Source organism: Benincasa hispida, chromosome 9, assembly GCF_027475165.1.
Source record: "Benincasa hispida cultivar pf3 chromosome 9, pf3_genome.v1.1, whole genome shotgun sequence".
NCBI lineage: Eukaryota > Viridiplantae > Streptophyta > Magnoliopsida > Cucurbitales > Cucurbitaceae > Benincasa > Benincasa hispida.
In genome coordinates, this window is record NC_143486.1 from 82,632,918 (window position 1) to 82,659,706 (window position 26,789).

Here is a 26,789-nt window from a genome sequence, read left to right on the forward strand (position 1 = left end):
CTCTGTCGTAAGAAGGTATGTAGTTCATTTTTATATGTATTCTCAATACTTCACTAATTATTAGGAAAATTGACAATGCCCTTCATTTGATATTTATTTATAAATTTTTGGAGGTTGATTTTTGGAGTTTGAGTTATGGTTGCTTTGTTAAATATATGTTTTTCTTTTGTTAATAATGCCTTGCATTTGATATTTATTTATCAATTTATAAAAAAAATTAAAAAAATATATTATTTTTTGATACCGGGCTGGGCTTCACCGGGTATTCACTAGGTAAGAAGCAAAATTTTGACCAGGATTACCCAACCAGGCGCACACAAAGACCATGCTTCTATTTTTTGGCCCGGTGGTGGACCCGACCGGGTGGACCACCGAGCCAAAAAACATAATCATATTTTTTTTAATTTTAATTTTTTTTATTGCATTATATTAATACATTTTCTATATAAAATGTAGGAGAATGCCTCATGTTTGGATCTATATACCTCGTGTTTGGATCTGTTTCAATGGCGTTTGGAATGGAAGGGAAAAGGATTACAATGGAGGAGAGTTGCGGGGGTTTGACATTGAGTTGGGTGATCTATAATGAATTCCTGACCGAAGTTTATAGGATAAGTGATATAATGTCGGATAAGTATGATCTTGTTATAAGATGTAAACTTCAATTGAGATCCAAAGCCTATGCATTTGTAATTCGTAATGATGAAGATCTACACACATTCCTTACATGGGAAGAGGTCTCAGTAATACTTCTTTACGTATCCACGCTTCCAAAGTGTTCAAAAAATCAAGGATTTCATCCAAATAATTTATATGTCCGACAAACTGAAGAAATCTCTTCAACATCTAGGCCAGTACTGTGGAAGATGGAATTGGATAGTCAATTTTCTCCCATATATTTTAACCCATCACCTACTTCGTTGCCTAGTAATTGGCGACTCATAACTTAGGGGATGATGCAGACCAAGATCAATATTTCAATGATTGAGCTTGGAGGGAGAATGACGATGAAGAGGAGCCCAAGATTAACACCCACCAAACACATCATGTAGAAGAACGAACAATCGAAGACTACGGAGGCTCGTCACATGCAACGGGTCGTGACTTGTCACATCCTTCTAATAGCACATTCACCATGCCAGGTCAGTATTCTTCTGAAGATGTGCAAATTGGTGACATATTTATATATAAGAAGGATTTAAAGATGTGGTTATCTATGTTAACAATTAGAGGTAACTTTCAGTTTAGGGTGAAGAAGTCGACCACAAACATTATACAAAGTTATATGTTTAGTTGAAGAAAGCAAATGGAGACTTCGAGCCGTTAAATTGAAAAATTGTGAAATATTTAAGATCTCTAAGTATGACAATGTCCACACATGTAGAAATGAAATATTGACTAACGATCATAGACAAGCTTCTAATTGAGTTCTCAGACATCTAATTTCGTCGAAGTTTGAAGATGTTAGTTGTTCATATAGACCAAAAGACATTGTCAAGGATATAAAACAAGAGTATGGTGTGAGTTTAAGTTATGACAAGGCATGGAGGGCAAGGGAAGAAGCGTTAGTGCTTGTTTGGGGGTCACCAGAAAAATCGTACATTACCTAAATTTGGTAAAGCCTTACTGATAACTTGTAGCAATACCAGTTATTTTTGCTCTTAAGTTGGAACAACTAAGATTTTTAATGATAAATTCTCCTCATATTTATAAGAAATGCATGGATTTATTCAAACATTAGCAAACTCATACAAAATAGGTTTTATTACTAAATATTGCGGCACTAACATATTGTATTGCAGGATTTCAATGCGAGAATTAACGCTAACGCATTAGACAAGTGCCGCAGGAAAAGCCCTAACGCATGGGCCATGCGTCGGAGGGAGTTCAACGCAGATAAGATACATTAATTCAGGCCGATTGTGTCACATCACCACTTGCAAGTATGGACACCTGCAGCAGGCGACGTCTGAAAAGCTTCCAAGCAGTAGGCGGTGTCTGAAAAGCTTCCGAGAGTCAGACGGCTAACCAGGGCATGGACTTTAATGCTAACCAGGACATGGACTTTAATGCTGCTCATTCACCAAGTGAACGTCCCCAACGCCTATAAATAGATGAAGTCCCTTCAGAGTTAAGAAGTTTGGAAATTATCAAGATCCTTACTCTCTGTATATTGTAGTCATAGTTCTAGTTCTGTAGAGGCTATGCTGTGGTGCCAGACGATCAGAAGGGTTGAGAACCACCACCACCGGTCAGGGAGCGGAGGAAGCTAATCTTGAGAAAGACACTTCATCCAATTCCTAAACAAGTGATTGTACCCAATGAAATTGAGCCAAAGAAATACAAGAGATTGCATTCTTTGGCTTGACTCTGTTTCCTTCTTCTCATTTATCACTTTCATTCCATTTGATTAAATATTGCTTTTGTAAGGACTCTCTATTTCTTTGTAAATTCATATATTTGATCCATCATACTTGTCATTGTTTATTTCTTGTTTATGTTGAATGCATTAATACTTATCGCACAACTTCATTCTAACGCTCAAGCCAACTTGACAAATTGGAAAAAGCATCTTTAATTTAGATTGTTCGAAAGAATAACTAAGCTGCATTAAGTAGGACGCCTAGTATAGCTAGAGATAGACTTACTGGTGTCTATTGCATTTTATGTTAGACACATGCATCCTAGATATAGGCTTTGTATGTTATTCGCGTTGAGAAATGTTGAACAAAGTCTAACGCATAAACAAAAGATAAGCAAATCATCCCATCTCATTCACATCACATCATAGTTGTATACACTGATCTTAAACCGACGCATCCATTTACCTTAAACTCTATTTTCGCATGATCCATCATTTACCACTCAACTCTTTTGTATCTTCTTGCACAGGCACAATAATTTAGTGTAAATAATACATTTCTCACATTCATTTAGGAAAACACCTACAGTAGATACAACGCAAGGTCTGCGTTTGGTTAACTAAATCCCTGAGTTCGACCCTGGATTTACCAGGAACCTAAATTAGATTTATACTTGCGTCTGGTTTAGGAAAACTTGAACGTCATTAGAACGAGTTTTGTGCATTCTGTGCATATATCTAACACCTAACGTGTTACAATTATTTAAACGCATCGAAGCATAAATGCATCACTTATAATTAGACTTATTTCTTCAATTTATTTTATACAATAAACTCCTAGAGCAAATCACGATAGCAACGAACAAGTTTTTGGCGTCGTTGCCGGGGATTCAGAAACAAGAACTAACCAGAAATTTCGTTTGTATCTGTTGTAGGAACACTTCAGTCGAGGGAGTATTACAAGCTACGCCTAAGCTTGTGAATGTTTATGAGCAGAGAGAGCACTCCTGAATTTAGATATGACCTCGAGATTGAAAGGACCTTTCGACGTAGGAACCGATCTAACCATCATCGAAGGTTGAGGCAACAATTTCTCAGACAACAGAACAGGCAACGAGCAATGGCGGAAGAACACGTATCCCATGAGGGAGTACGCGTCCCCTGTACTGTATGATTTCTCTCCAAGAATCATATACTCAATGTCGGATGGAACTAGGTTCGAGATTAAATTTGTTATGCTCCAAATGCTCCAGTATGCTAGACAATTTGGGGGTGGTCTTGGTGAAGATCCTCACGCCCACATAAAGCGTTTCCTGGAAACATGTAATTCATTTATGATTCCTGGAATCACCCTAGAGGCGATTAGGCTGTCCTTGTTTCCCTATTCTTTGCGTGATGACGCAAAACAATGGGTGAGTTCACTGAAGCCTGGTGAAATCACCACCTGGGAGAAGTTGGTGGAAAAATTTATGCAAAAATACTTCCCACCTACCACCAACGTGAGGAGGCATCGAGAGATTATGAACTTTGAACAAGAAGATGCTGAGACCTTAAGCGTCGCATGGGAGCGTTTTAAGGGCTTGGTCCAAAACTTCCCGAACCATGGACTACCACTAACTATCCAAATGGAGACATTTTATGGAGGACTGAATAGAGCATCACAGATGGTAGCAGACGCAGCAGCGTCTAGTGGACTTATGGAAAAATCCTATACTGAGGCTAAAGAGATACTAGACCGCATTGCTAAACACAATATGGAATGGGTGGATGATACATATGATGGAAGAACTGACAGAAGAAAGAGATCTCAGAACGCTAATTCTATTGATGCAAACGCAATAGCCACACTTTCTACTCAAGTGGCTACGATGACCAGCCTTCTGCAGAACATAACGCTGGGAAACGCATCAAATCAGTAGAAGGTGAATCAGGTAGAGGCGTTTGGGTAGCCCATGGTTAGCTGTGTGGGCTGTGGAGATCCTCACTCCTATGCTGAATGTCCACAAAACCCTCAGTCAATATGCTTCATAAAAACAACCCATTCTCTAATACATATAACCCTGGATGGAGAAACCATCCGAATTTTTCTTGGACAGGAGGAAATCATCAGGAGCACCACCTAGGGGGGAATCATCAGTAAAGGAATGGACCACCGCCTGTATTTCAACAAACACATCAACAACATCAATAACCCTTTAATAAAGGAGGACAGGTGTCGAGCTCAGGATCTCCGCTTGAGAATCTATTGAAGGAGTACATAGCCCAGAATGACGTGTTGCTGAAAAGCCAGGCGTCATCTATCAGAAACCTGGAAATCCAGGTAGGGCAGATAGAGAGCGAGTTGAAAAACAGGCAGCCTGAAGTTCTACCTAGCAATACTGAAACACCTGGGAACAATAATGGGAAGGAGCAATGTCACGGGGTGACGCTGCGAAGTGGAAGAGCTCTTGAAGAAAGAAGAATGAATCAAAGAAATAGCAGTCCTTTGAAAGAACGCATCACATGTTCAATGGATCAGGAAGAAAAAAGCCCGAGACTACGAGCCATTTAGAACCCAGTACGTCTAACGCTGAAAAGCCTGAGGTGAATTTGAACGCACCATTCCCTAGGCGTCTGATGAAGAAGAATGATGAACAACAATTCAAGCGCTTTCTTGAGCTCCTAAAACAGCTGCATATCAACATTCCACTTATAGTGGCTTTGGAGCAGATGCTAACATAAGTCAAATTTTATAAGGACATTTTGACAAAGAAGAGAAGAGTCAGCAAGAAGGAAGTAATAGCGCTAACGTAGGAGTGTAACGCGTTAGTAAGCAACAGTCTACCAAAGAAGCAGAAGGACCCTGAGAGCTTCACAGTTCCTTGTTCGATAAGAGGATTGGATGTGGGTCATGCATTGTGCGATCTAGGAGCCAGCATTAATCTCATGCCACTTTCAATTTTTAAGAAATTGGGGATTGGCGAAGCACAACCTACTTCTGTTACTCTTCAGCTCGCTGACAAAACAATTAAGTACCGAGAAGGGAAGATTGAAGACATTCTGGTAAAGGTTGACAATCTCATATTCCCAGCATACTTTATTATCTTGGACTATGAAGCAGATAGAGAGGTACCAATTATCCTTACACGCCCCTTCTTAGCTACTGGGAAAGTTTTAAGTGACGTGCATAAAGGCGAATTAACTATGCGTATGGACAATGAGAAGGTGAAGTTTAATGTGCTCAACGCATTAAAGTTCCTAGATAATGAAGATTGTCAACTAAACAGTATTTAGTTGCCTGAAGAAGAGACTCATGTATGTGAGGTCCTCACGTTGGAGGAGAACCTGAAAGAATCAGAGGCGCCAAGTCTGAGTGAGCGGCGGACGAAACCAACACGTCCATCACTTGAAGAACCATCAGAACTCGAGTTGAAACAGTTACCTAGACACTTGAAATATGTATTCCTTGGAACCAACAACACTTTACCTGTGATCATTTCCACAAATCTTACAGATCCTAATGAGCAATCTCTCTTGCAAATGCTGAAAAAGCATAAACGTGCAATAGGCTGGACGCTTGCGGATATCCGTGGCATTAGTCCATCTTATTGCATGCATAAGATTAGGCTGGAAGAAGGGAAGTCAGGGTCAATCGAGCCTTAAAGAAGGTTGAACCTCATAATGAAAGAAATGGTTAAGAAAGAAATTCTAAAATGGTTGGACGCGGGAGTTATTTATCTTATATTCGACAGTAGATGGGTAAGTCCAGTCCAATGCGTTCCCAAGAAAGAGGGTACGACCGTGATAGTCAATAGTAATAATGAACTCATACCCTCAAGAACTGCCACGAGCTGGCACATCTGTATGGATTACAGGAAGTTCAATGCAGCAACTAAGAAAGACCATTTCCCCCTTCCTTTCATCGATCAAATTCTTGACAAACTTGCAAGCAAAGAATTTTATTGCTTTCTCGATGGATACTCTGGTTACAACCAGATTCTAATAGATCCGGAAGATCAGGAGAAGACTACGTTTACTTGTCCCTTTGGAACATTTGCATTCAGACGCATGCCCTTTAGGCTGTGTAACGCACCTGGGACATTTCAAAGATGTATGATGGCTATCTTCTCTGATTTCCTAGAAAAGACCGTTGACGTCTTCATGGACGATTTTTCAGTCTTTAGAGACTCATTCCAGTCATGCTTAGATAATTTGGAGGTCGTCCTCGCTCGATGCGAGGAAATAAACTTTGTGTTGAATTGGGAGAAATGTCACTTCATGGTGACTGAAGGAATTGTCTTAGGTCACAAAGTATCTAAGATTGGCTTGGAAGTAGATGAAGCCAAAATAGATGTCATAGCAAAAATTCCACCACCATCAAATGTTAAAACTTTACGAAGTTTTCTAGGGCATGCCGACTTCTATAGACGGTTCGTTAGAGGTTTCTCTCAGATTGCGCGACCTCTGAGCACATTACTAGAGGTGAATCGGCCCTATGACTTTAATGAAGACTGCACTGACGCGTTTGAAAACTTGAAGTATGTGTTGACGACAGCTCCAGTACTGATAGTACCGGATTGGATACAACGCTTTATTCTCATGTGCGACGCAAGTGATGTGGCAGTAGGAACAATGATAGGGCAGAAAAAGGGTAATTTGATACACCCCATCTTCTACGCGTCCAAAACATTAAATGACTCTCAGGAACACTACACCACTACTGAAAAAGAAATGTTGGTTGTAGTGTTTGGCATTGAAAAGTTTCGATCTTACTTAGTTGGTGCATCAGCCACCATATACACTGACTATAAAATTCCTGATGAGCAAAAAAGATGCGAAGCCAAGGTTGATAAGAGGGTATTGCTGCTACAAGAGTTTGATATTGATATCCAGGACAGAAAAGGAACAGAAAATCAAGTGGCTGACCACCTGTCCAGGTTAAAGAATCAAGAAATGCAAGCCCAAGAAAGTGAAATCAAGGACGCATTTTCTGATGAAAGCCTGTTTAAACTTGAAGACAGGGAACCTTGGTATGCGGACATAGTCAATTATTTAACCACCAAGCAATTCCCTGGGAACTTCAACTCTCAGCAAAAGAAAAGGTTAATTCATGACAACAAGTTTTATTTTTGGGATGAACTGTTCCTATATAAACAAGGCCCTGACTCCATAATGCGTCGATGCGTTTCGGAGGAGAAGACACAACGCATATTAGCTGAGTGTCATGACTCTCCGTACAAAGGGCATTTTGGTGGGAAAGAAACGTAAAAAAGTTCCTTCAAAGTGGATACTTTTGGTCCACCCTCTTTAAAGACGCGAGGGAGTTTGTTCGAAAATGTGACCCCTGTTAACGCATCGGGAATATTTCTTCAAGGGACGCAATGCCTTTGAACAATATTCTCGAAGTTGAGCTGTTTGATGTTTGGAGCATAGATTTTATGGGACCTTTTCCCCTGTCCTGTGGCCAACAATACATCTTACTTGCAGTAGATTATGTATCTAAGTGGGTAGAAGCAGTAGCCTGTGCTAGGAATGATGCGTCCACTGTATCTAAGTTTCTTACCAGGAACATCTTTACACGCTATGGATCGCCAAGAGCCCTGGTAAGCGACAAAGGTACGCACTTCATTAATCGCATCATTTTCAAATTACTTGCAAAATATAATGTCAGGCACAAGATCGCCACTGCTTACCACCCACAAACAAACAGTCAAGCAGAAGTATCAAATCGAGAAATCAAGTCTATCCTGGAGAAAGTCGTCAATGCAACACGGAAGGACTGGGCACAGAGGCTGGATGAAGCGCTCTAGGCCTACAGAACTACTTACAAAACTCCTATAGGTATGTCTCCATACTCTCTTGTATTTGGAAAATCCTGTCATTTACCTTTAGAGTTGGAGCACAAGGCGTTTTGGGCATTTAAGAAGTTAAACATGAATTTTTGCCGAAATTCGTTGATAGCTACGTACGAATTTACAATGGAAAAACTTCTGTTCGTTGTAAGATCAGTGGACACCGCGGGCGCTCAACTCAAACTTCAGCTCAACGAGCTCGAGAAGTGCGATTAAACTTGTACGAGAACAATAAGCTGTACAAAGAAAAGACAAAGTGTTGGCATGACCAACGCATCAATAAGAAAGAACTTGTTGTTGGTCAAAAAGTTCTGTTGTTCAATTCACGTTGTGTTTGTTTCCAGGAAAACTAAAATCCAGGTGGTCAAGACCCTTTATCATTAAGACAATCATCCCATATGGAGTTGTGGAAATAACACGAGAAGATGGCACCAACGCATTCAAAATAAATGGCCAAAGAGTGAAGCCTTACTTTGAAGATGGACTGGAATGCCAAAAGTCATCTCTTGCACTACGCAAAGCCAGTTGAGGCCCGCGTCGAAGTATCCCTGCATTTGCATTGCCATATATTCCAGGGATGCTACTTCTATCCTTGTCTTTTTGCATTCTGTATTTTACGATTCGTTTGAGTTTGTTGATTTATTTGTTTGGTTGTTTTTTTTTTTTTAGATTGATTGTTCTTTGTTTTTGCTTTTACAGAAGTTGGAAACTTGTTTATTTTTCTTTAAAAGTTATGTATGATCGAGTTGGGAACAACGAATGCGTTAGACGCAAGTCTAACGCATGGCCCAGTTGAAGGGAGGCGTCTCGAGAACACAAAAACACTCAGGTATTTAGATAACCAAGACGTCCCTTCAACTTTACATTTATTATAGACATTAGGCACCGCCTGACGTCAGCCACTAACCCTCTTTCAGCCTATAAAAGGACCCAACGATTCAAAGTTTTCTTCTTCTTCATTTTCACTCTCGAGCTCTCTGAAAAAAAAAAAAAGAAAAAAAACCTAACCTCTCTGTCTCCCTCGCTTCCGATTCGCTCGAGCTTCTCCGACCACAATGTCGTCCACTTCAGACAGCCAGAACCAGACCATGAGCTTCGGGAATAACTCACCGATAAGCTCTTATTCCTCATCCTCTATTTCGATTTCACCTCCCCCGAGCCCTAGAAAAACCACCAAAACCCTCACCCAAACCAAACCCACACATGGCGGAGCCACCTCTTCCCAGCGGTCGTCTGTTTCGAAACCTTCCACAGCCCCCACAAAACTCCCTTTCAAAGCCTCCAAAGCCATCATTACCCCTCCGGCCAAGATCCCTCAACCTAAACCTAAAACCCCTCAACCAAAACCCAAAACTACCCCCAAACTAAGGGCCAAGACACCTGCAAAACCAAGGATGCATTCGTCATCTACGGCCACCTCCAGACCCTACACTAAGCTTGCCCCACCACCAGTCATCCCTAACATCACTATGGTGGGTGCAACGCATAATCCACTCCCAGCCTACATCCACAACGCACTGTCACCAGCTGTGCATCCACCATCTCCACTTTCTATCAAGCCCTTGGCCACCATTTATCCAGTGGAATCAGACGCGTCGAGCCAACCACCTCATTCGCCCATCTTCATATCTTCCCCTGGGATGCCTCATACCCCAGTGAGCACCCCTCCATTTACTCCACCCATACCACCCTCTGACAATCCTGCGTCAGAGCGTAATCTTGCAGAGTTGGTAGAATTGGCTCGACTGGACAAGCAAGAGGTTTTTGGTGCAATCTTGGCGTCTCTCAATCAAAGTCAAGAAGAAGAGTAGGTGATGCGTTTAGACCCACCGAACGCATCACTTGAGTTGGACGAAGTGGAGCGATATGCTATGATGCTTGAAGAGGAATTAGAAGAAGAAGAAAGAGAAGAAGGAGAAGAAAAGGAAGAAGAAGATAGAGAAGAAGGGAGAATTGGCCCTAACGCCTCTCAACCACGCCCATCCGACGCGAATGAAAGGCCTTTAAAATAAAAAAGAATAACAAGGAAAAGAAGATTGATATTGGAGGAAGAAGAAGATCAGCAATCTGTATCCGGACCTGAGGGTGCAATGCATGAAAACAGCTCAAGGCATGACGCGCTAGAGCAGGAATTGGAAGGCTACCAGCCCGTAAGGCAAGGGCAAAGGAAGACGGATCTCCAAAGGGAATTAGAGAATGAACTGAGAGAACTGGCGAGGGAAGAAAAATAGCATGCGGCAGGAAAACGCAAGGTAACCGACGTGTTATCTAAGAAGACCTCGGGAAGAAAGAGTTAATTTAGTGACATACTCATAGAAAAGTGCTTCTTTCCTGAATGCCACCCACTGCCAATTTACATAACTGAGACAATAAACGTATTGGGGTGGAATTAGTTATGCGTTGCGCACACCCGTATTTGGCCTAACCTCATCTGCATGTTCTACAACAGTGAGTTTGATATGGAGAATAACACATCTTTTGTTGATAAGGTGTTAGTGTGCTTCTCAGCTGACAAGAAAAAATGAAGTGTTCAACATTGACAATAATCCGGACGCGGAAGGAAATCGCATCTTAGAGCAGCCAACGCCAAGCCAATTAGAAGATGCATTAAAGACAGTAGCCAAACCTGGAAGCAAATGGCAGACATCGAGAAACGGGGCAAAAATGTTAGCTTCCAGGAATTTAACTCCAGACGCGAATTTGTGGTATTACTTGATCAAACGAAGCATCATGCCAACGCATGATGAGACATTATCAAAGGAACGCGTCTTGGCTACCTATTGCGTCATGCAGTGCATCCCTTTGGACGTTGGAAGAATTATAAGGGATCAGATCAAAGCCATCAAGACTAAGCCACAAGGGCAACTCTACTTTCCATGGCTAATCTGTGCACTATACGAACACGGGGGCATCCCTCTGGGGGATGATCATGAAGATATCAATGGCTTGATAGACATAAAGTTAGTAAGGCGTCTACTTCGCGGTTCACCACATCAACCTACCTGACCAACCAAGGAAGTGGCAACCAAGCCTCGATCATCCAAACGTGCCCCCAAAAGAAGACGCGTTCAGATTGTTGAACACAGCGATGAAGCTTCAGAGCATGAAGGACATGAAGCTGAGCTTGAACTTCCGGCTGAAGAAGCGCAACCACTCCTCAATCTTACTTTCCATGACTCACCATTGGCCCCTCCAGAAGGGAGTTCTGATCAAACGCGCCAAGAACCAACTCATATAGATCAGAACATCCCTTGTTCCCTTCCTTCGCCCCAACTAAGTCCAATTCCCAACTTTGTGCCTCCTCCAATAATTTTTTAACCAACTGGGCTAGGGTCAAGCAACGTAGCAAATTTTGAAGACCCAATTGGAAGAAATGAACCAACACCACCTCAACGCAGCGCAGACTTAGAAAAGTTGAAAACTTTTATCAGTGATCGGCTTAGACCATTGGATCTATCGAAGGTCTTCAGCAACAGAATCGGGTTCTAAGAGATTATCTCAGGCAGCAAAAAAGACAGATGCAAGACCAATTTGTTTACACAACGCAATACATCAATCAAGTCTTTGTTGGAATGTTTGCTCTGCCTCCACTACCTGCCCATCTTAGAAACCCCTTGCGTTTTATGGATGAAGACCCTGAGGAAGAATGCAGAGATGACGCACCAGCACAATAGAGTTTTAGGGTGTTCGGTTATTTTTGTATTTTGATTTAATTGTTCTTTTGTATCTGTTTCACTTGTTTGTTTACTTCATGTGAATTTATGAAAATGAATGAGAAATTCCTATCATTTTGTTCCTTGCATTTGAACTTGGCATACTTGATTTTTGTTCTTTGGATATTTTCTAAGTCTTGTGCTCTGTCTGACCTCAATGATATCAACTATATGAAATCTATAAGTATAGAGTAGGCGTTGGGAAAATTAACAAGGCTTGAACTTCTCTAAAAAGGTTATGTCTACTTTCTAATGCGTGCAAGCTTTAAGTCTTAAACTCCTTTCAAACTCTCAAAGCCTTTTTTGAAATTTTGTTTCTCTTTTAGCAATGAGGATTTAGCTCGTCTCCAAATTTGGGATGAGTATAGCTCATCTCTAAATTTGGGGATGAGGGAAATCCGAGTTAAGACGCATCAAACGAGTACATCATAAAAAGGGAACAAAATAAGAAAAATATCAAATGCGACTCCTCTGTCATTACTTCAAAAGAAAAACCTTAAAATGGCATAAGTTTAGTTGGAACAGGCACTTAGCCGTAGTTGAATTCTCGCATGACACCCGTGGGGGCAAGCCAAAACGAAGTTAAGTCTCCTAGATCAACGCGTCCCATATAACTCCTCTATCTAGTCTGAAGAAATTATATCTTGAAATGCATGAATATTAGATATGAGTTAGGTTGTGAAGGGTTCTCACCCATAGTTGGATGCTCGCATGACACCCATGTGGGTAAGCCAAAACGAAAGTGGGATACCTGGAACAACGCATGGGTAAGTAAGTTCATAATTTTTTTCTTTTTATCCGACATTTATTGTAAAAAGAGCATCTAACGCATTGCTAGTTTAGAAGAAAAAAAAAGGAATGTTTTGAGAGATGAAAGAAGTTGTGATAAAAGGCCTGGTGCACCTGAAACTAAACATTAGTCCTTTTAAGAAAAGAGTCAATCTGAGTTACATTTTCCAAACTCTTATCTCGAGCTTATGACTGAATATGATGAGAGGCGAACTCTGCACACTTAAGACAAAGGAGATAACGAAGAATTATTTTGAAATACTTGAGGACAAGAATTGTTCAAATTTGGGGGTGGTGATAACTTGTAGAAATACAAGTTATTTTGCTCTTAAGTTGGAACAACTAAGGTTTTGAATGATAAATTCTCCTCACTTTTAGAAGAAACGCATGGATTTATTCAAACATTAGCAAACTCATACAAAAGAAGTTTTATTACTAAATATCGCGGCACTAACGCATTGTATTGTAGTATTTCAACGCGAGAATTAACGCTAACGCATTAGACAAGTGCCGCAGGAAAAGCCCTAACGCATGGGCCATGCGTCGGAGGGAGTTCAACGCAGAGAAGATACATTGATCCAGGCTAATTGTGTCACATCACCACTTGCAAGTATGGGCACCTACAGCAGGCGGCGTCTAAAAAGCTTCCGAGAGTTAGGCGGCTAACCAGGGCATGGACTTTAATGCTGACCAGGACATGGACTTTAATGTTGCCCATTCACCAAGTGGACTTGACCAACGCCTATAAATAGATGAAGTCCCTCCAGAGTTAAGAAGTTCGAAAATTATCAAGATCCTTACTCTCTGTATATTGTAGTCATAGTTCTAGTTCTGTAGAGGCTGTGTTATAGTGCCAGACGATCAGAAAGGTTGAGAACCACCACCACTGTCGGTCAGGGAGCGAGGAAGCTAATCTAGAGAAAGACACTTCATCCAATTCCTAAACAAGTGATTGTACATAACAAGATTGAGCCAAAGAAATACAAGAGATTGTATTCTTTGGCTTGACTCAGTTTCCTTCTTCTCATTTATCACTTTCTTCCATTTGATCAAATATTGCTTTTGTAAAGACTCTCTGTTTCTTTATAAAATTCATATATTTGATCCATCATACTTGCCATTGTTTATTTCTTGTTTATGTTAAATGCATTAATACTTATTGCACAACTTCATTCTAACACTCAAGCCAACTTGACAAATAGGTAAAAGCATCTTTAACTTAGATTGTTCAAAAGAATAACTAAGTTGCATTAAGTAGGACGCCTAGTACAGCTAGAGATAGACTTACTGGTGTCTATTGCATTTTGTGTTAGACGCATGCATCCTAGAGATAGGCTTTGTATGTTATTTGCGTCGAGAAATGTTGAACAAAGTCTAACGCATAAACAAAAGATAAGCAAATCATCCCATCTCATTCACATCACATCCTAGTTGTGTACACTCATCTTAAATCAACACGTCCACTTACCTTAAACTCCATTTTCGCATGATCCATCATTCACCACTCAACTCTTTTGTATCTTCTTGCATAGGCACAGCAATTTAGTGTAAATAATACATTTCTCACATTCATTTAGGAAAACCCCTATAGTAGATACAACACAAGGTCTGCGTTTGGTTAACTGAATCCCTGAGTTCGACCCTGGACTTACCAGGAACCTAAATTAGAATTATACTTGGGTCTGGTTTAGGAAAACTTGAACATCATTAGAAGGAGTTGTGTGCGTTTTGTGCATATATCTAACGCCCAACGCGTTACAATTATCTAAATGCATCACTTATACTTAAACTTATTTCTCCAATTTATTTTATACAATACACTCCTAGAGCAAATTATGATAGCAACGAATACTTACAAATTGAAAATTCTTGTTCAGCCTTTAACTATGCTCTGCAAGAAGATAAATATTTCAAGTACGTCTTTATGGCTCTTGGTGCTTTCATAAAGAGGTTTCTGAACTGCATTCGCCCTGTTTTAATTGTAGATGGAACACATTTAAGGGGTAAATACAGTGGTAAACTCCTGCTTGCGACTGGGGTCGATGGAAATAATCAAATATACCTAGTCGCATTCGGTATATCTGGTGGAGAAACTAATGAATCTTAGGTGTAGTTCCTTCAGTAATTAAGATGTGCAATTGGGCAAGTTCATGATTTGGTTATAGTATCAGATAGACACCCTAGCATAAAAAAGACAATTGTCACGGTCTGCATCCATCATTTGAAAGCTAATTTATTAGTGAATTTTAAGAATAAAGATATTTTCGATATTTTCGATAAAGCAGCAAAGGGAAGTCGTGAGTCTGTGTTCAAGTACCATTGGAATTAATTTGCAGGGTATCCAGGTGCACGCAAATACCTAGAGGATATCGGTCTTAAGTGGTAGGCTAGGGTGTACCAATGTAATAGAAGATACAATCAGATGACAACAAATCTCGTCGAGTGCAAAAATGGAGTGTTAAAAGATGCACGACAGTTACCAATCACTTCATTTCTAGACCATATTAGAGGTTGGTTACAGGATTTGTATTACAGATGTCGAACGGAACCATCAAACAATACATCAAGATTGTCGAACTATGCGATGAAAATAATTCGTGACGCGGCGGACAAAGCGAGCAGATATAAAGTTCGACCAATTGACCAACATGAGTTCATGGTGATAGATGGAGGATTGGGAGGCCGTGTAAATATTCATGTAAGAACATGCACTTGTCACAAGTTTGATTATTATGAAATCCCTTGTTCACACGCCATTGCTGCATGCAGGGTTTGGAATATTGATCCTACCTCTCTTTGTTCACGGGTATAATCTATTGATGCAGTATTGACTGTGTATGTTGAACCCGTACGACCACTTGGACACTTTTCAAAGTGGAAACAATCATTGGCCTTCGTCGATGTTGAAACATTATCTTCAAAAAGAGTTCCAAGAGTAGGTCGTCCACGAACAAAAAAATTTCCTTCTACAGGTGAATTTCGTCAAAGTCCACAGGTGTTTTAGATGTGGTCAACGGGGTCACAACAAAATGACATGCAATCAACCTCGTAATACTACTGAGTGAAGTATGGATTTTTTTTGTGAACTTGGATGAAATTCTTGTGAACTTGAATGATATTTTTGTGGATTTGGATGAGATTCTTGTGAACTTGAACGATATTTTTGTGAATTTGGATGAGATTCTTGTGAACTTGAATGATATTTTTGTGAATTTGGATGAGATTATTGTTTTTTTTTTCATTCTTGCATGCGCCCGGCCGGGAATTGGCACCAACTTGCATGCGCCCGGCCAGGAATTTGTTTTTTTCATTCTTGCATGCGCCTAGCCGGGAATTTGTATATTTTTTCCATTCTTGCATGCGCCTGGCCGGGAATTTTTTTTTTTTTTTCATTCCTGAATGCGCTCGGCCGAGAATTGGCACTAACTTGCATGCCTCCGGCCGGGAATTTATATATTTTTTCCATTCTTTCATGCACCCAGCCGAAAATTAGCTCCAACTTGCATGTGTCCGGCTGGGAATTTGTAAAACTTTTTCATTTTTTCATTATTACTAGCAAACCACTCCCAAATATAAACTATAAGTATAAATTTTCATTCATCATTTCAACTATTAATTACAAAAAATGTTTACAAAGTTCTAAAACAACGCTCTATTTGCCCATATCTGAATGGCATATTGTCTACGAAAATATTGCATTTTATCTTGTATTAAGATGTCCATTTTGGACCCTATTACATTGTATTAAAAAAATTTACATGTGAACATACCACAGTCACCACTCTCATGTTGTTGAGGCACGAAAGGTTCTCGGCATAGAGTCCAACGATCAATAAGAAGATTATGAGACTCCATTACCGCACAACAATAAGTAGACTGGGAAAATTTTCGCACACTGATCTCATTTCACATTCCAAGTCTGCGTTTGAATGTAATGCGATCAATGAATCAAACCCAATTAATTCTCTTACCTAGAAGTCTGCACAAAGAAGCACCCAGTGCATCCCAGAGAGGTTGAAAGGTATGTACATAGCATCGACGTTGCTCTAAGCTACATCGTAGTCAGTGTGTTTACCATGAACGTACTTTAAGACGTTTGTTGCCCTACTCCAATCGATAGTATGGCAATCGCGTCTTAGGAAGTTCTAAAGGAACGAGAAAATCAGACAATGTCAGAAAATGGCCTAATATATAGCGTAACTACAATGTCAGATAACATACCGTAACTACAATGTCAGCTATAGCAAATTTTCGATGACATAAGCCTCGTTGGGCTTGCATTTTCGTTTTTATGAACATGAACAATATGTCTATTACCTGCACAATAAGAGTGTTCAAGTAACTAGGGACACATATACATACACAAGAATGACATCGTCACCTGGAACCGCCACAGGTACAATATCAGCAACTACAATACCTACAGCTCCAAGAGAACGATCATCCCTATCACCATCATTGGCCACAGCATGATCACTCTACCTCCATGGTCCTCACCTCTAGTGCAGTCAAAGTCTTTTCCCTGCATGCATAGTTATTAATGCTTTTTAGGTATATCCCTGCATGCTTAGTTATGAAGATAACATACAAAAAGCATCATAATGGTATATCCTTACTTTTGATCATCGGCGTAAGTACTTTTAAATTTTTTTTTGTCACGTTCCACACTTTTCACGTGACGATCAAGATGTTTGACTAGCTTAACCAATTTGCGGTACTTCTTCCGTTTCTTATGTGACTTCTCGTCATGTCTTTGTTGATTGTCACAGTCATCGACCTCCTTAGTGTTCGAAGGTCTAGCAACATCACCATCATTTGTGGGTTTTGGTTATATAGGTGGTACAGGTGGTGCAATTGGTGCAAGTGGAGGGATGGGTGGCTCCATAACACGATTCATAAACTGGATCTCTTCCTCAGAAGGAACGAGTTCCTATGTAATTCTCACCTACAAAAAATTGTAATCATGACTAAATAAACTAAGAAGCTATAAGTATCAAGATAATTCTAACCTAAAAAAATCAAGAAGAAACATACTGCATCTGACCCAAAGACTTCGTCTCTAATCACTTCATATGGAGGAGAATGTGAGCACGACCATCTCAAAATGCGTGGTATCGCATTGTCATTCAATCTATTTGCAATGCGTCCAGATAATGATGAAACCGTTTCATATGCCCATACCTATATGAAATGTAAGTGTAATCAGTGGTGTACTTTTATGAATATTCAAACAAATGTAAGTGTAATTCAAACAAATTAAGTTACCTGAAAAGCATGGGGAAATTCGTAAAGACTGTACGTCTGTTGTTTTCCATCTGCATTGCCTTTATAAGCCAATGTTTTATCTTTCAATCATTGTTTGAATCGTTTAACTGTATTGGCAAAAATTTTCTTGCTCCAATCCTCGTTACAAAATCTATTCCAATCGTCTATGATCGCTAAATTTTCAAAATCCATTTGCTTTTTCCTCTCTCTACCCATCATAGCAAACTCATAAAATAAAACAATGCAATTTTCACTGCATCAAAATCATTTTCAAACTCAAGAGTTGGAAAAATAAAGTCCAACTCGTATGCCTTCATGCCTTCATTGTCCTTCAGATACTTGGCTCTAAGTCTAACAAAAGAATTTTCTCCCCTCACATTTCTAGTTTGATGTTTTAGTCCTGTGATAAGGTTAAATTCTGCTTGACTGAAGGATACTTTATTCCCCATAAGATTAAAGCTAATAACATCTCTCCTAGGTTCCTCTACCTCCCGCAGAAAAATATAATGAATTAGTGGTCCATTGAATATGATGTTTGTGTCAAGGAGATGACCAAAACATGCTTGTCTAAACATGGCTAATTGTGTCAGAGATAGTTTTTTCTTAATTTTAGGGATAACCTTTCCTATGTGGGAACAACATGAAAGGACTGCAAGAAAATGGTCATTAGGATGTACCTTCATATTTAGTTCCATTATAACCTACATTTTTCATGAAATAGATAAATTAGAAGAAAACACATCATGATCATCAATGCATACTTAAAAAAATAAAAAAGTATATATAAATATAAATAAATAAATAAAACAGAATACCCTACCCGGTCCAATACTCGGTCAGGCCGAGTCGGGCCAAATTCCAAAAGCACCCCCCACGGTCTGCCCCCCTCTACCCAGTCCAATACTCGGGCGTGCGATCGTGTAGTGTCATCGTTTAGAAAATCCAACGTATCGTTTAGTTCTCACGCCACGATTGCTTAGGTCTACATCTAAACGATCGCTCAGTTCTATCGCGTAGCACTTCATCGCATCGCTTAGCGTGCATCATAGCTAAGCGATCGTGTAGTGCCATCGTTTAGAAAATCCAACGTATCGTTTAGTTCCCACGCCATGATCGCTTAGGTCTACATTTAAACGATCGCTCAATTCTATTGCATAGCACTTCATCGCATCACTTAGCGCACGTCGTAGCTAAGCGATCGTGTAGTGCCATCGTTTAGAAAATCCAACGTATCGTTTAGTTCCCACGCCACAATCGCTTAGGTCAACATCTAAACGATCGCTCAGTTCTATCGCGTAGCACTTCATCGCATCGCTCAGCGCGCGTCGTAGTTAAACGATCGTGTAGTGCCATCGTTTAGAAAATCCAACGTATCATTTAGTTCCCATCGATCATAGCTAAGCGATCGTTTAGTACTAGGCAATAGTACTAAGCGATCATTTAGTCCCAATACCTGCCCCCTCTCTACCCAGTGCCCTCCCGTTCCCATCGATCATAGTTAAGCGATCATTTAGTCTCATACCCGCCCCCTCTCTGCGCGCCTCCTCTCTACCCGGTGCCCTCCCATTCCCATCGATCATAGCTAAGCGATCGTTTAGTCCCATACCCGCCTCCTCTCTGCACGCCCCCTCTCTACCCGATGCCCTTCCGTTCCCATTGATCATAGCTAAGTGATCGTTTAGTAATATTAAGCGATCGTTTAATCCCATACCCACTCCCTTTTTGCGCGCCCCCTCTCTACCCGGTGCCTTCCCCCTACCCAATCCAATACCCGGCCGGGCCGAGACCGAGCGCCACCTACTTCTACCCGGTTTTTCCACCTTCCCCCTCATCCTTTCCTATCTTTTCCGCCCTTGCCCGGTCTTTCTCGTCCATACCCGATCTTTTCCCGCCCATACCCGATCGAAATCACTTACGACCCGGCCGGTCTACCACCGAGCACAATCCCTCTTCCCCAATCTATCCTCAAGCAACCTCAAACTTGCCCGCCCGGTCACAATGTTATGAGGCCCGGTCGGGTAAGACCGATATCCGAAAACGCATTTTAGGCTCAAACTTATTCAGAAAATGCCGAACATGATGTTTTTAGGAAAAAAAATAACATTCAACATAGATCTAACATAGATTCCAAATATTCACACAAGAACACCTAACATAAACTAACACATTGAGTGAAACAAAATGAAAATTCATACCTTAGTTGAAAAATCCCAATGATCTTTAATGAAAAAGAGAATGACAAGGAAATGTGGAATGGGAAGAGTGAAATGGAGTTAGATTGAGCTTTTGAAATGGAGAAGAGTAAAAATGTAAAAGAAAAGTTATGGTTTGGAGGGTTTGAGTGAGCTTTGAAATGTGAAGGGTATTAGGGTAATTTTCATTCATTTTCAAAATTGTGGGGGTCAAAAAAACATATTTTTTAAAAATGGTCCAAAAATCAAAATTAAAACTTGAAAAAGGTCATTTTTGTCAATTTTCCAAGATTTTGAAGTAGATATTCAAGTTCATCTTTTTGATATTAGACATGTAGATTTTATAATAAATAATTTACAATTATTTTATATACAAATATTTCACATCCTTTAATTTTACAATTAATTACTAATATTTGATATTTTTTTGTAATTATTTTTCAATTTCATTTTTAAATTTCTGTTTTCACATCGATATTTACACAAATATTTACACTATACCTCTAAATATTTTCTTAATTTATAGAAATGACGATTAAAAATAGTTCAAATATAATCTACTTAGATGACAATAAAAGTTTCATAAACTAATTATAACAATTTCCATCCATTTTCATAAAGTTTCCCGAAATTTCTATCAATATAGCTATCTCCATAAAATTGGAACTTCAATATCGATGATCGGTGACGGTTTCCATCCAAACCGATGTCAACCGACCGATGATCATCCCTAAACTCCCTTCAACAAAAGTCTGAGAGGGAGCGTCAGTCTCAAGGCCTTCCAACCCCCTCCCCTCCAAAATAATAGTAATAATAATAATAATAATAATAATAATGAAAGATGATGTGCATTTAAACAAGCTGTACATGATCATTTCCTCCAATATGCTTTAGCAGAAGGGAAGGACTTCGCAAAAGTGCACATATATTTTTCTAAACCTATAGAAACAGATAACTCAATTATACAGTTACAGCTCTCAAACTGGATTTCGAATGCAATTTATGTCTGGAAAGCCTTAAAATTATTGATGAGAAGACCAGATAATGAGCTTGGTTGGCTGCTTCAATTTCTGTTTGCCAACTTCTCAAGGATCAGCATCCAAATGGTCATCGTCCTTATCATTTTCAGATGATTTCTCAACTTTCCTTCGTTTGCTTCCCTTTTTAGAAGGTTCTTTCTTCTCATCCAATAACGATATAATTCTTCGAAGGCGGTTAGAATGTGATCCACTACTGCTAGACAGATCAGATTCTTTTGCATCAGTATGGTATAGCTGACGAATAATCTGAAAGCAATATATGGCAAGGGCGATGAAACAAACTATGCCACAGATTAGAAAAAGACCCCAGAAGCTCTTAAGGTGAAGCCGGTCTGATTGTAGCTCTGTATTGTCATTGGTGCAGTCACTTTTCACTAGCCATTTGTCATGAATCCGTTGCAGATCACCATTCTCCGAGAGCTGCAAAATGGCCGTTGACATGTCTATGGCCAAGGGAGAATCTCGTGGGAATGCCTGAAAATACCGAAAGGAGCAACAGGAGAACAGACAGTTACTAAAATAATTGATGTGTTCAATTGATCACATACTTAATAAGAATGATAACTCCTAGAAAGAAAGAATCAACACTCACGAAACCCCAGCCACTTTTTGTAAACTCTTGACCAACAACTCTGAATGAACACTGTCTCGATAGGAAACTTTCTACATATAGAAGTTCGTCAACTATAGCAGCAACACCCCCCTCCTTGTCAGGGCCAAGCTCAAGTGCCTTGGTATATTCTTCGGGTGATCCAAGAGAAATAAGCCTAGATTTAGATATGTTCAGCTCCTCTCTCAGATACCGTTCAGCAAACGATCCAACTTGGTAACCTATCGGTTCATCACTTTCCCTCAAGGTTTCGATTCCTGTGACTGAAGAATATAGCTGCTGCACTGTGAGAATGGATGTTAAACTGGCTGTGTAGCTAGAAGTTACTATCAAAACCACAAAGAGCCATATGATCAACACTAGGCGGCCAAGAGTGCTGATTGTATTCTCCTCTGCAAAATAAATATTGAAGGAATTAAATTACAGATGATAATAGTATAGGGAAGTGACGATAATCAATGAAAGCAAACCATCTTTCACAAGAGCAAATAGCTGTAATGTAAACTGAAGAATGATATTTCCACGTACTATGGGCAAAAAATAGAGTTGAGAAGCTAAACCTGCAAAGTTCACGAGTAGTCAATGGATCAGCAGACAATTTAAACGAGATATCTACAGGAAAGAGAGGGAAAGGAAAAGGGTATGGACTTGAACAATCAGCATGGCCTAGTTGTCTAGTTTGAGATAAGAGTAGGGACACACTCAAAACTCTTGGGATTCTATCACGAGATCAAAGACAAATACATATATCATGAGAAGTACAAAGAAGACGAGTTTTGCAATTTATATCTTTCACAAACGTCAATTTAAGTTCCAAATTCACCACATTTTTCATGAAAACCTCAGATGCATGGAATTACATAATCTATTTGAAGTATTCCAAGGCTAAGATCTTTGGATTAATGTCAATTGGACTGTCTTTAAGCAACTCTCCAAATCAAAAAGAGAGATCTTTGCCTATCCTATGAAATTGTCTACAGTCGTCTCCTGTCACTTGATTTTCATCTTACCAGTAAAATAACGACTCTAACATTTCAAAATTGCAAGTTATAAACAGCATTTTGTACTTCTCTCACTTCCTTTTCTTCTTCCGTGTGCAAGTGACAAACTGAAATATGTTAATAGGACGAATTGTGCTAGAAGATCTCAGATAAAGGACCTCACCATAAAATTGTAATACATTGTCTTCTAGGTGGGCCTCTGAATTCATCATTCGTCCTATGCTCCAGAATCCAGACAACTATTCCGATAAAAAGGAAGAAACTAGCTGTGACCATCCACATGGCTGGAGAAAATGGATGCAGGAAAGCCCAAGCTCCAGTGTTCAGTTTTTTGGATGGGGCCACAACAACTAGTCCAGAAGCAGTATATGGCAGAGTAAAATCTACAAGCCTTGTACGGCTTGTGACAATGGCTATATCTCCAACAACAGCATCAAATTTCTGATTCACATATAAGATTAGCCATTTGAAGTCAAGTAACTTAAAAAATTCAAATTTTAAATATGTTTTAATACTCACGCCAGTTGTAATCCCATACACAAGATCTGTGTAATTTGGATTGTGATGGCCATCGCCAAAGGCTATAAATTGGTGTGGTACAGCATACGGCAATAAATTTACAGCAGCCGTAAACACGTCAATGCAGAAACCCTGGAAATTTTCTGTCCCTTTGCTTTTTGATACGAACTCCTTGTAACTGACCCGAAGCGGCACTCCAATTTTTAATAGCTTCCCATTGTTCGGGAATACCCATCCTCGAGGCTTTTCTATTGTATTTCCTGGCCATATCACCTCATACAGCTTCTGATTTGCATGTGAACGATTAGGTGGTTTGGAATAGAGTGTCTCAGGAGCTTCAATTGATAAACCAGAATAGTTGGACCAGTAACCCACTCTTCTTGATCCAGTCCCAATAACATTAATAATATCATATGCAGGATGAAGAAGGGATCTGTCCGAATCAAACTTAATGGTACCAGTCAGACCAACAAAATCACTCTCCAATATGTTATTCAGCAGGCGGTTTCCACCATCAAAGATGGTCATAGCTTCAAGATGAAGATCACCACTTTCACTGAAATGCAGCTTGGAGTCATTAGAGTGTGCAATGATCCCACCTTGATTGAAAAATTTGTCGATGGCATGAGCAACCATCCAAACAGAGTCATAAGCATACAGACCATAAGCATTCAGACCTAAAGAGCCACCTGTTAACTTATTCCACCTGGAAATAAAAGCTCTCTTTTTATCTGATTCTGCTGTGTGCTGCCGTAGAGAAAGAACTCCTTGCATTGACTCCACGATCTCAAGAGGGGGAGGAACAACACTGTCTAATAGAGATGTAAGCCAATCAGTTGCTATCCATACATATCCATTGCCCATCATTTGAAGGTACTTAGCCACTGAGAAGACTAAGGAACCTAATTTGGGGTTCACATGGAGAACCATAACTCTTGATTCCATCAGTGCAACTTTAACAAGTTGATCCATAACTCGGGCTCGATTATCCACAGAATCTAGACTAATACCTACCTTATATGTGATTTTACAACGCCTTTCAGCAAGTTTATCACCCAATGTCGCAATTCCATTCCACCCATAATCATCATCAACATATATAGCAATGACCTCTTTCCAACTATAGTATTCAACAATCTCAGCAACCGCCGTCATTTGAAACAAATCACTCTGTGCAGCCCTCACAAAAAAAGGAAACTGAAGGGCAGAGAGAGTAGGATCAGTAGCTGAAAATGAGACTAGAGGGACTTGGAACTCAGTTGCAACTTGGGATGAAATGTGGGCAACCACAGAAGATTGGGGTCCTATGATGGCAACAGTTTCTTTCTCCATAAGTTGCAAAACTACAACAAATTCATTGTTAGTTCTAGGCTGAATTAGAAAGAGGCCTTCATCAACACACGCAAAAGAACATCAGAAAATTAAAGCAATCAAGTGGGGCAAGAAAAGGAAAAAGAAAAGAAGGGATCACCTTCGACCATGCCCAGAAACCCACTACAGTTGGAATTTTGCGTTTGTAACCAAAGGTTGGTTCCAGGAAGAATGCTGGGATCCGCATTCACATCTTTCACAGCTTCTTCAATGGCAGTCATGGCAACTTTTCCAATAGTAGAATTAAAAGATAAAACAGCTCCAATGTTCACAACCGATGGTCTTGACGAAATGTTCTTACCAAACCCAAGAGGAAAAATACCACAACAGAGAGATAACAAAGAAAGAAACCAAAGGTGACTCATTTACGATTCTTGCCTAAGAAACAGGGAATTCTATCTATGTTTAGTTTATGGAAAAAAACTAAAATCAAATATGTTTCTTCCTTATTTCCGCCGCCGGCTGGGAGAAGGTCTTAAACAGGACTTGGTTATTTTATTATCTCGTGGTGATTCAATAAGACTCAGAACCAAGAGAAGCTTAAGTATGAAACATTCACAAATAAGGAAGCTGTGGATGTAAGCAGAAGCAGACCCAGAATCCGATTCCTTACTCTTTCCAAACCGGAAAACAAAAAACCACCTCCCAATATCAAGGTCACGGCAACATTTTGAAACTTAACTGATCCCTGAAGGTAAGTATTATTCTAGAGAAGAGAAGCCAAAAACACTCCATACCAAATGCCCCAACTCCCAGAAGCAGCTTGATTAGTATGGACACACAAATATGAAATATTCTCAAAATTTAACAAAGAAGTAATCGGAACAACCAGCAGCAAAGTCCGGTGGTAAACTAATAACTAACAGAAAATCAAATAATGACGACCATCAACCAGTCCTACGGAAGCAAAAAGTCTACTACTGAAATTAAAACTGCACAGAAGAGTAGATTCTCTGAATAAGATAAGGAAAGCAGAACCTGATTGGGGGTTTACCCCAGTAAGAAATTTTAAGGAAAAGATATTGGAATGATTGGGAGAGAAAGTATATGGTAGATGAAAAAAAAAGTGGAGTGTTCTTTACTTGGAGGCCCAATCTTTGAGCAGCGACAGTGAGAGCATCTTCAGTCGTTCGTGGATACTCCAAAGGTGGGCCCTTCCGCCCTAGCAGTGGGCGGCAGAGACACGGCTTCTCCCAGTAGACAAGGACCAAGTTTCACCGCAGCGGCTTTCATAAATCTCCCAATTTCTATGTCCCAAAAGCTGTAATTTCTTTTTCTTTTTCCCTTTCTTTTTCCCTTTTTTGCAAAGGGAAAAAAAACCTGGAACTCTAGTTTGAGTGTGGTTTATAATGAGATGGCTTCTTTAATTACCTATTTTATCTGATAATTCATTTGTTATTTTTTCTTAATAAACAAAAAAAGTATAATTATGAATGATATACTTATCAAGGAGAAAAAGTTTATTTTAAAAAAAAAAAACATAAAACTACAACTTTGATAAATTTTATATCTTTCCTAAAATGAATTACACGACTAGAATTGAATTCATTCTTAAGTATAGAATCAATGTTGAATCACTTTATAATAGATTTGCTTGAACTAGAAACTTAGTATATTTAATTTGCTAAAAATGAGACCAAAGTATAATATTGACTAGAAATTTAGAGAGCCATGAGGGCTTATGTCCAAAATGAACAATATCAAATTATGAAGTTATTGTGAACTTAAAAGATTGTTTTTTTTAATATTATTGATCGACCATGCTATAATTCTAAGTAGATTCTAAAGGTATGAAACCTCGCCATAGAATTTATCTTAAACAAGGATTTTTTATGGACAACATAATTTTGACCATGGTTAAGACTTATGTGCAATTTGTAAAATGACATTTCAACAAAAAGTTAGACCGTAGAAAATTGTGAAATGGAAATAAAGTAGATGTTTTTTTTCCCTAGAGAAAGCGTGTTGAGTAAAAGAGTGGCACATGCACAAATAAGCATGTTGGTTCGACTTTTTTGTTTGAAGACAAAATGTAGCCAGACTGTAAAAAGCCTATTAGACTTAGACTAGTTGCAAAAATAGAAAGAAAAAGAAAC

General features: G+C 39.5%; 1 protein-coding gene and 1 non-coding gene across 3 annotated transcripts; both read right to left on the reverse strand.

The window, feature by feature from the left end:
* Positions 1-3,867: 3,867 nt before the first annotated feature.
* Positions 3,868-3,971, reverse strand: LOC150034117 (small nucleolar RNA R71). The gene has a single exon (XR_016532556.1). It is a non-coding gene; the product is annotated as a small nucleolar RNA R71 (small nucleolar RNA).
* A 16,989-nt stretch (positions 3,972-20,960) lies between these two features.
* GLR3.3 (glutamate receptor 3.3) lies at positions 20,961-26,013 on the reverse strand. Of its 2 annotated transcripts, XM_039041585.2 has the most exons (6): positions 24,794-26,013; positions 23,323-24,665; positions 22,967-23,244; positions 22,331-22,362; positions 21,785-22,194; positions 20,961-21,666 (listed from the first exon to the last, which is right to left on the reverse strand). In XM_039041585.2, the coding sequence occupies exons 1-6, from the start codon at positions 25,056-25,058 to the stop codon at positions 21,238-21,240; spliced, it is 2,757 nt and encodes a 918-aa protein (XP_038897513.1). In that variant the 5' UTR covers positions 25,059-26,013; the 3' UTR covers positions 20,961-21,237. The 2 variants fall into 2 exon arrangements, with proteins under 2 accessions (XP_038897513.1, XP_090174236.1); XM_090318110.1 differs by having other exon boundaries at positions 22,967-24,665.
* Positions 26,014-26,789: the final 776 nt, after the last annotated feature.

What these genes read in the sequence shown, in the direction of transcription:
- GLR3.3 (XM_090318110.1), bottom strand. Translation starts at nt 25,058, where the DNA reads ATGAGTCACCTTTGGTTTCTTTCTTTGTTATCTCTCTGTTGTGGTATT. An exon ending in GTTTCTGGGCATGGTCGAAG is followed by an intron (nt 24,666 to 24,793) that starts GTGATCCCTTCT and finishes AATTTGTTGTAG; the next exon opens with TTTTGCAACTTATGGAGAAA. An exon ending in AACTCTATTTTTTGCCCATA is followed by an intron (nt 22,195 to 22,330) that starts GTACGTGGAAAT and finishes TTTATTTTGCAG; the next exon opens with AGGAGAATACAATCAGCACT.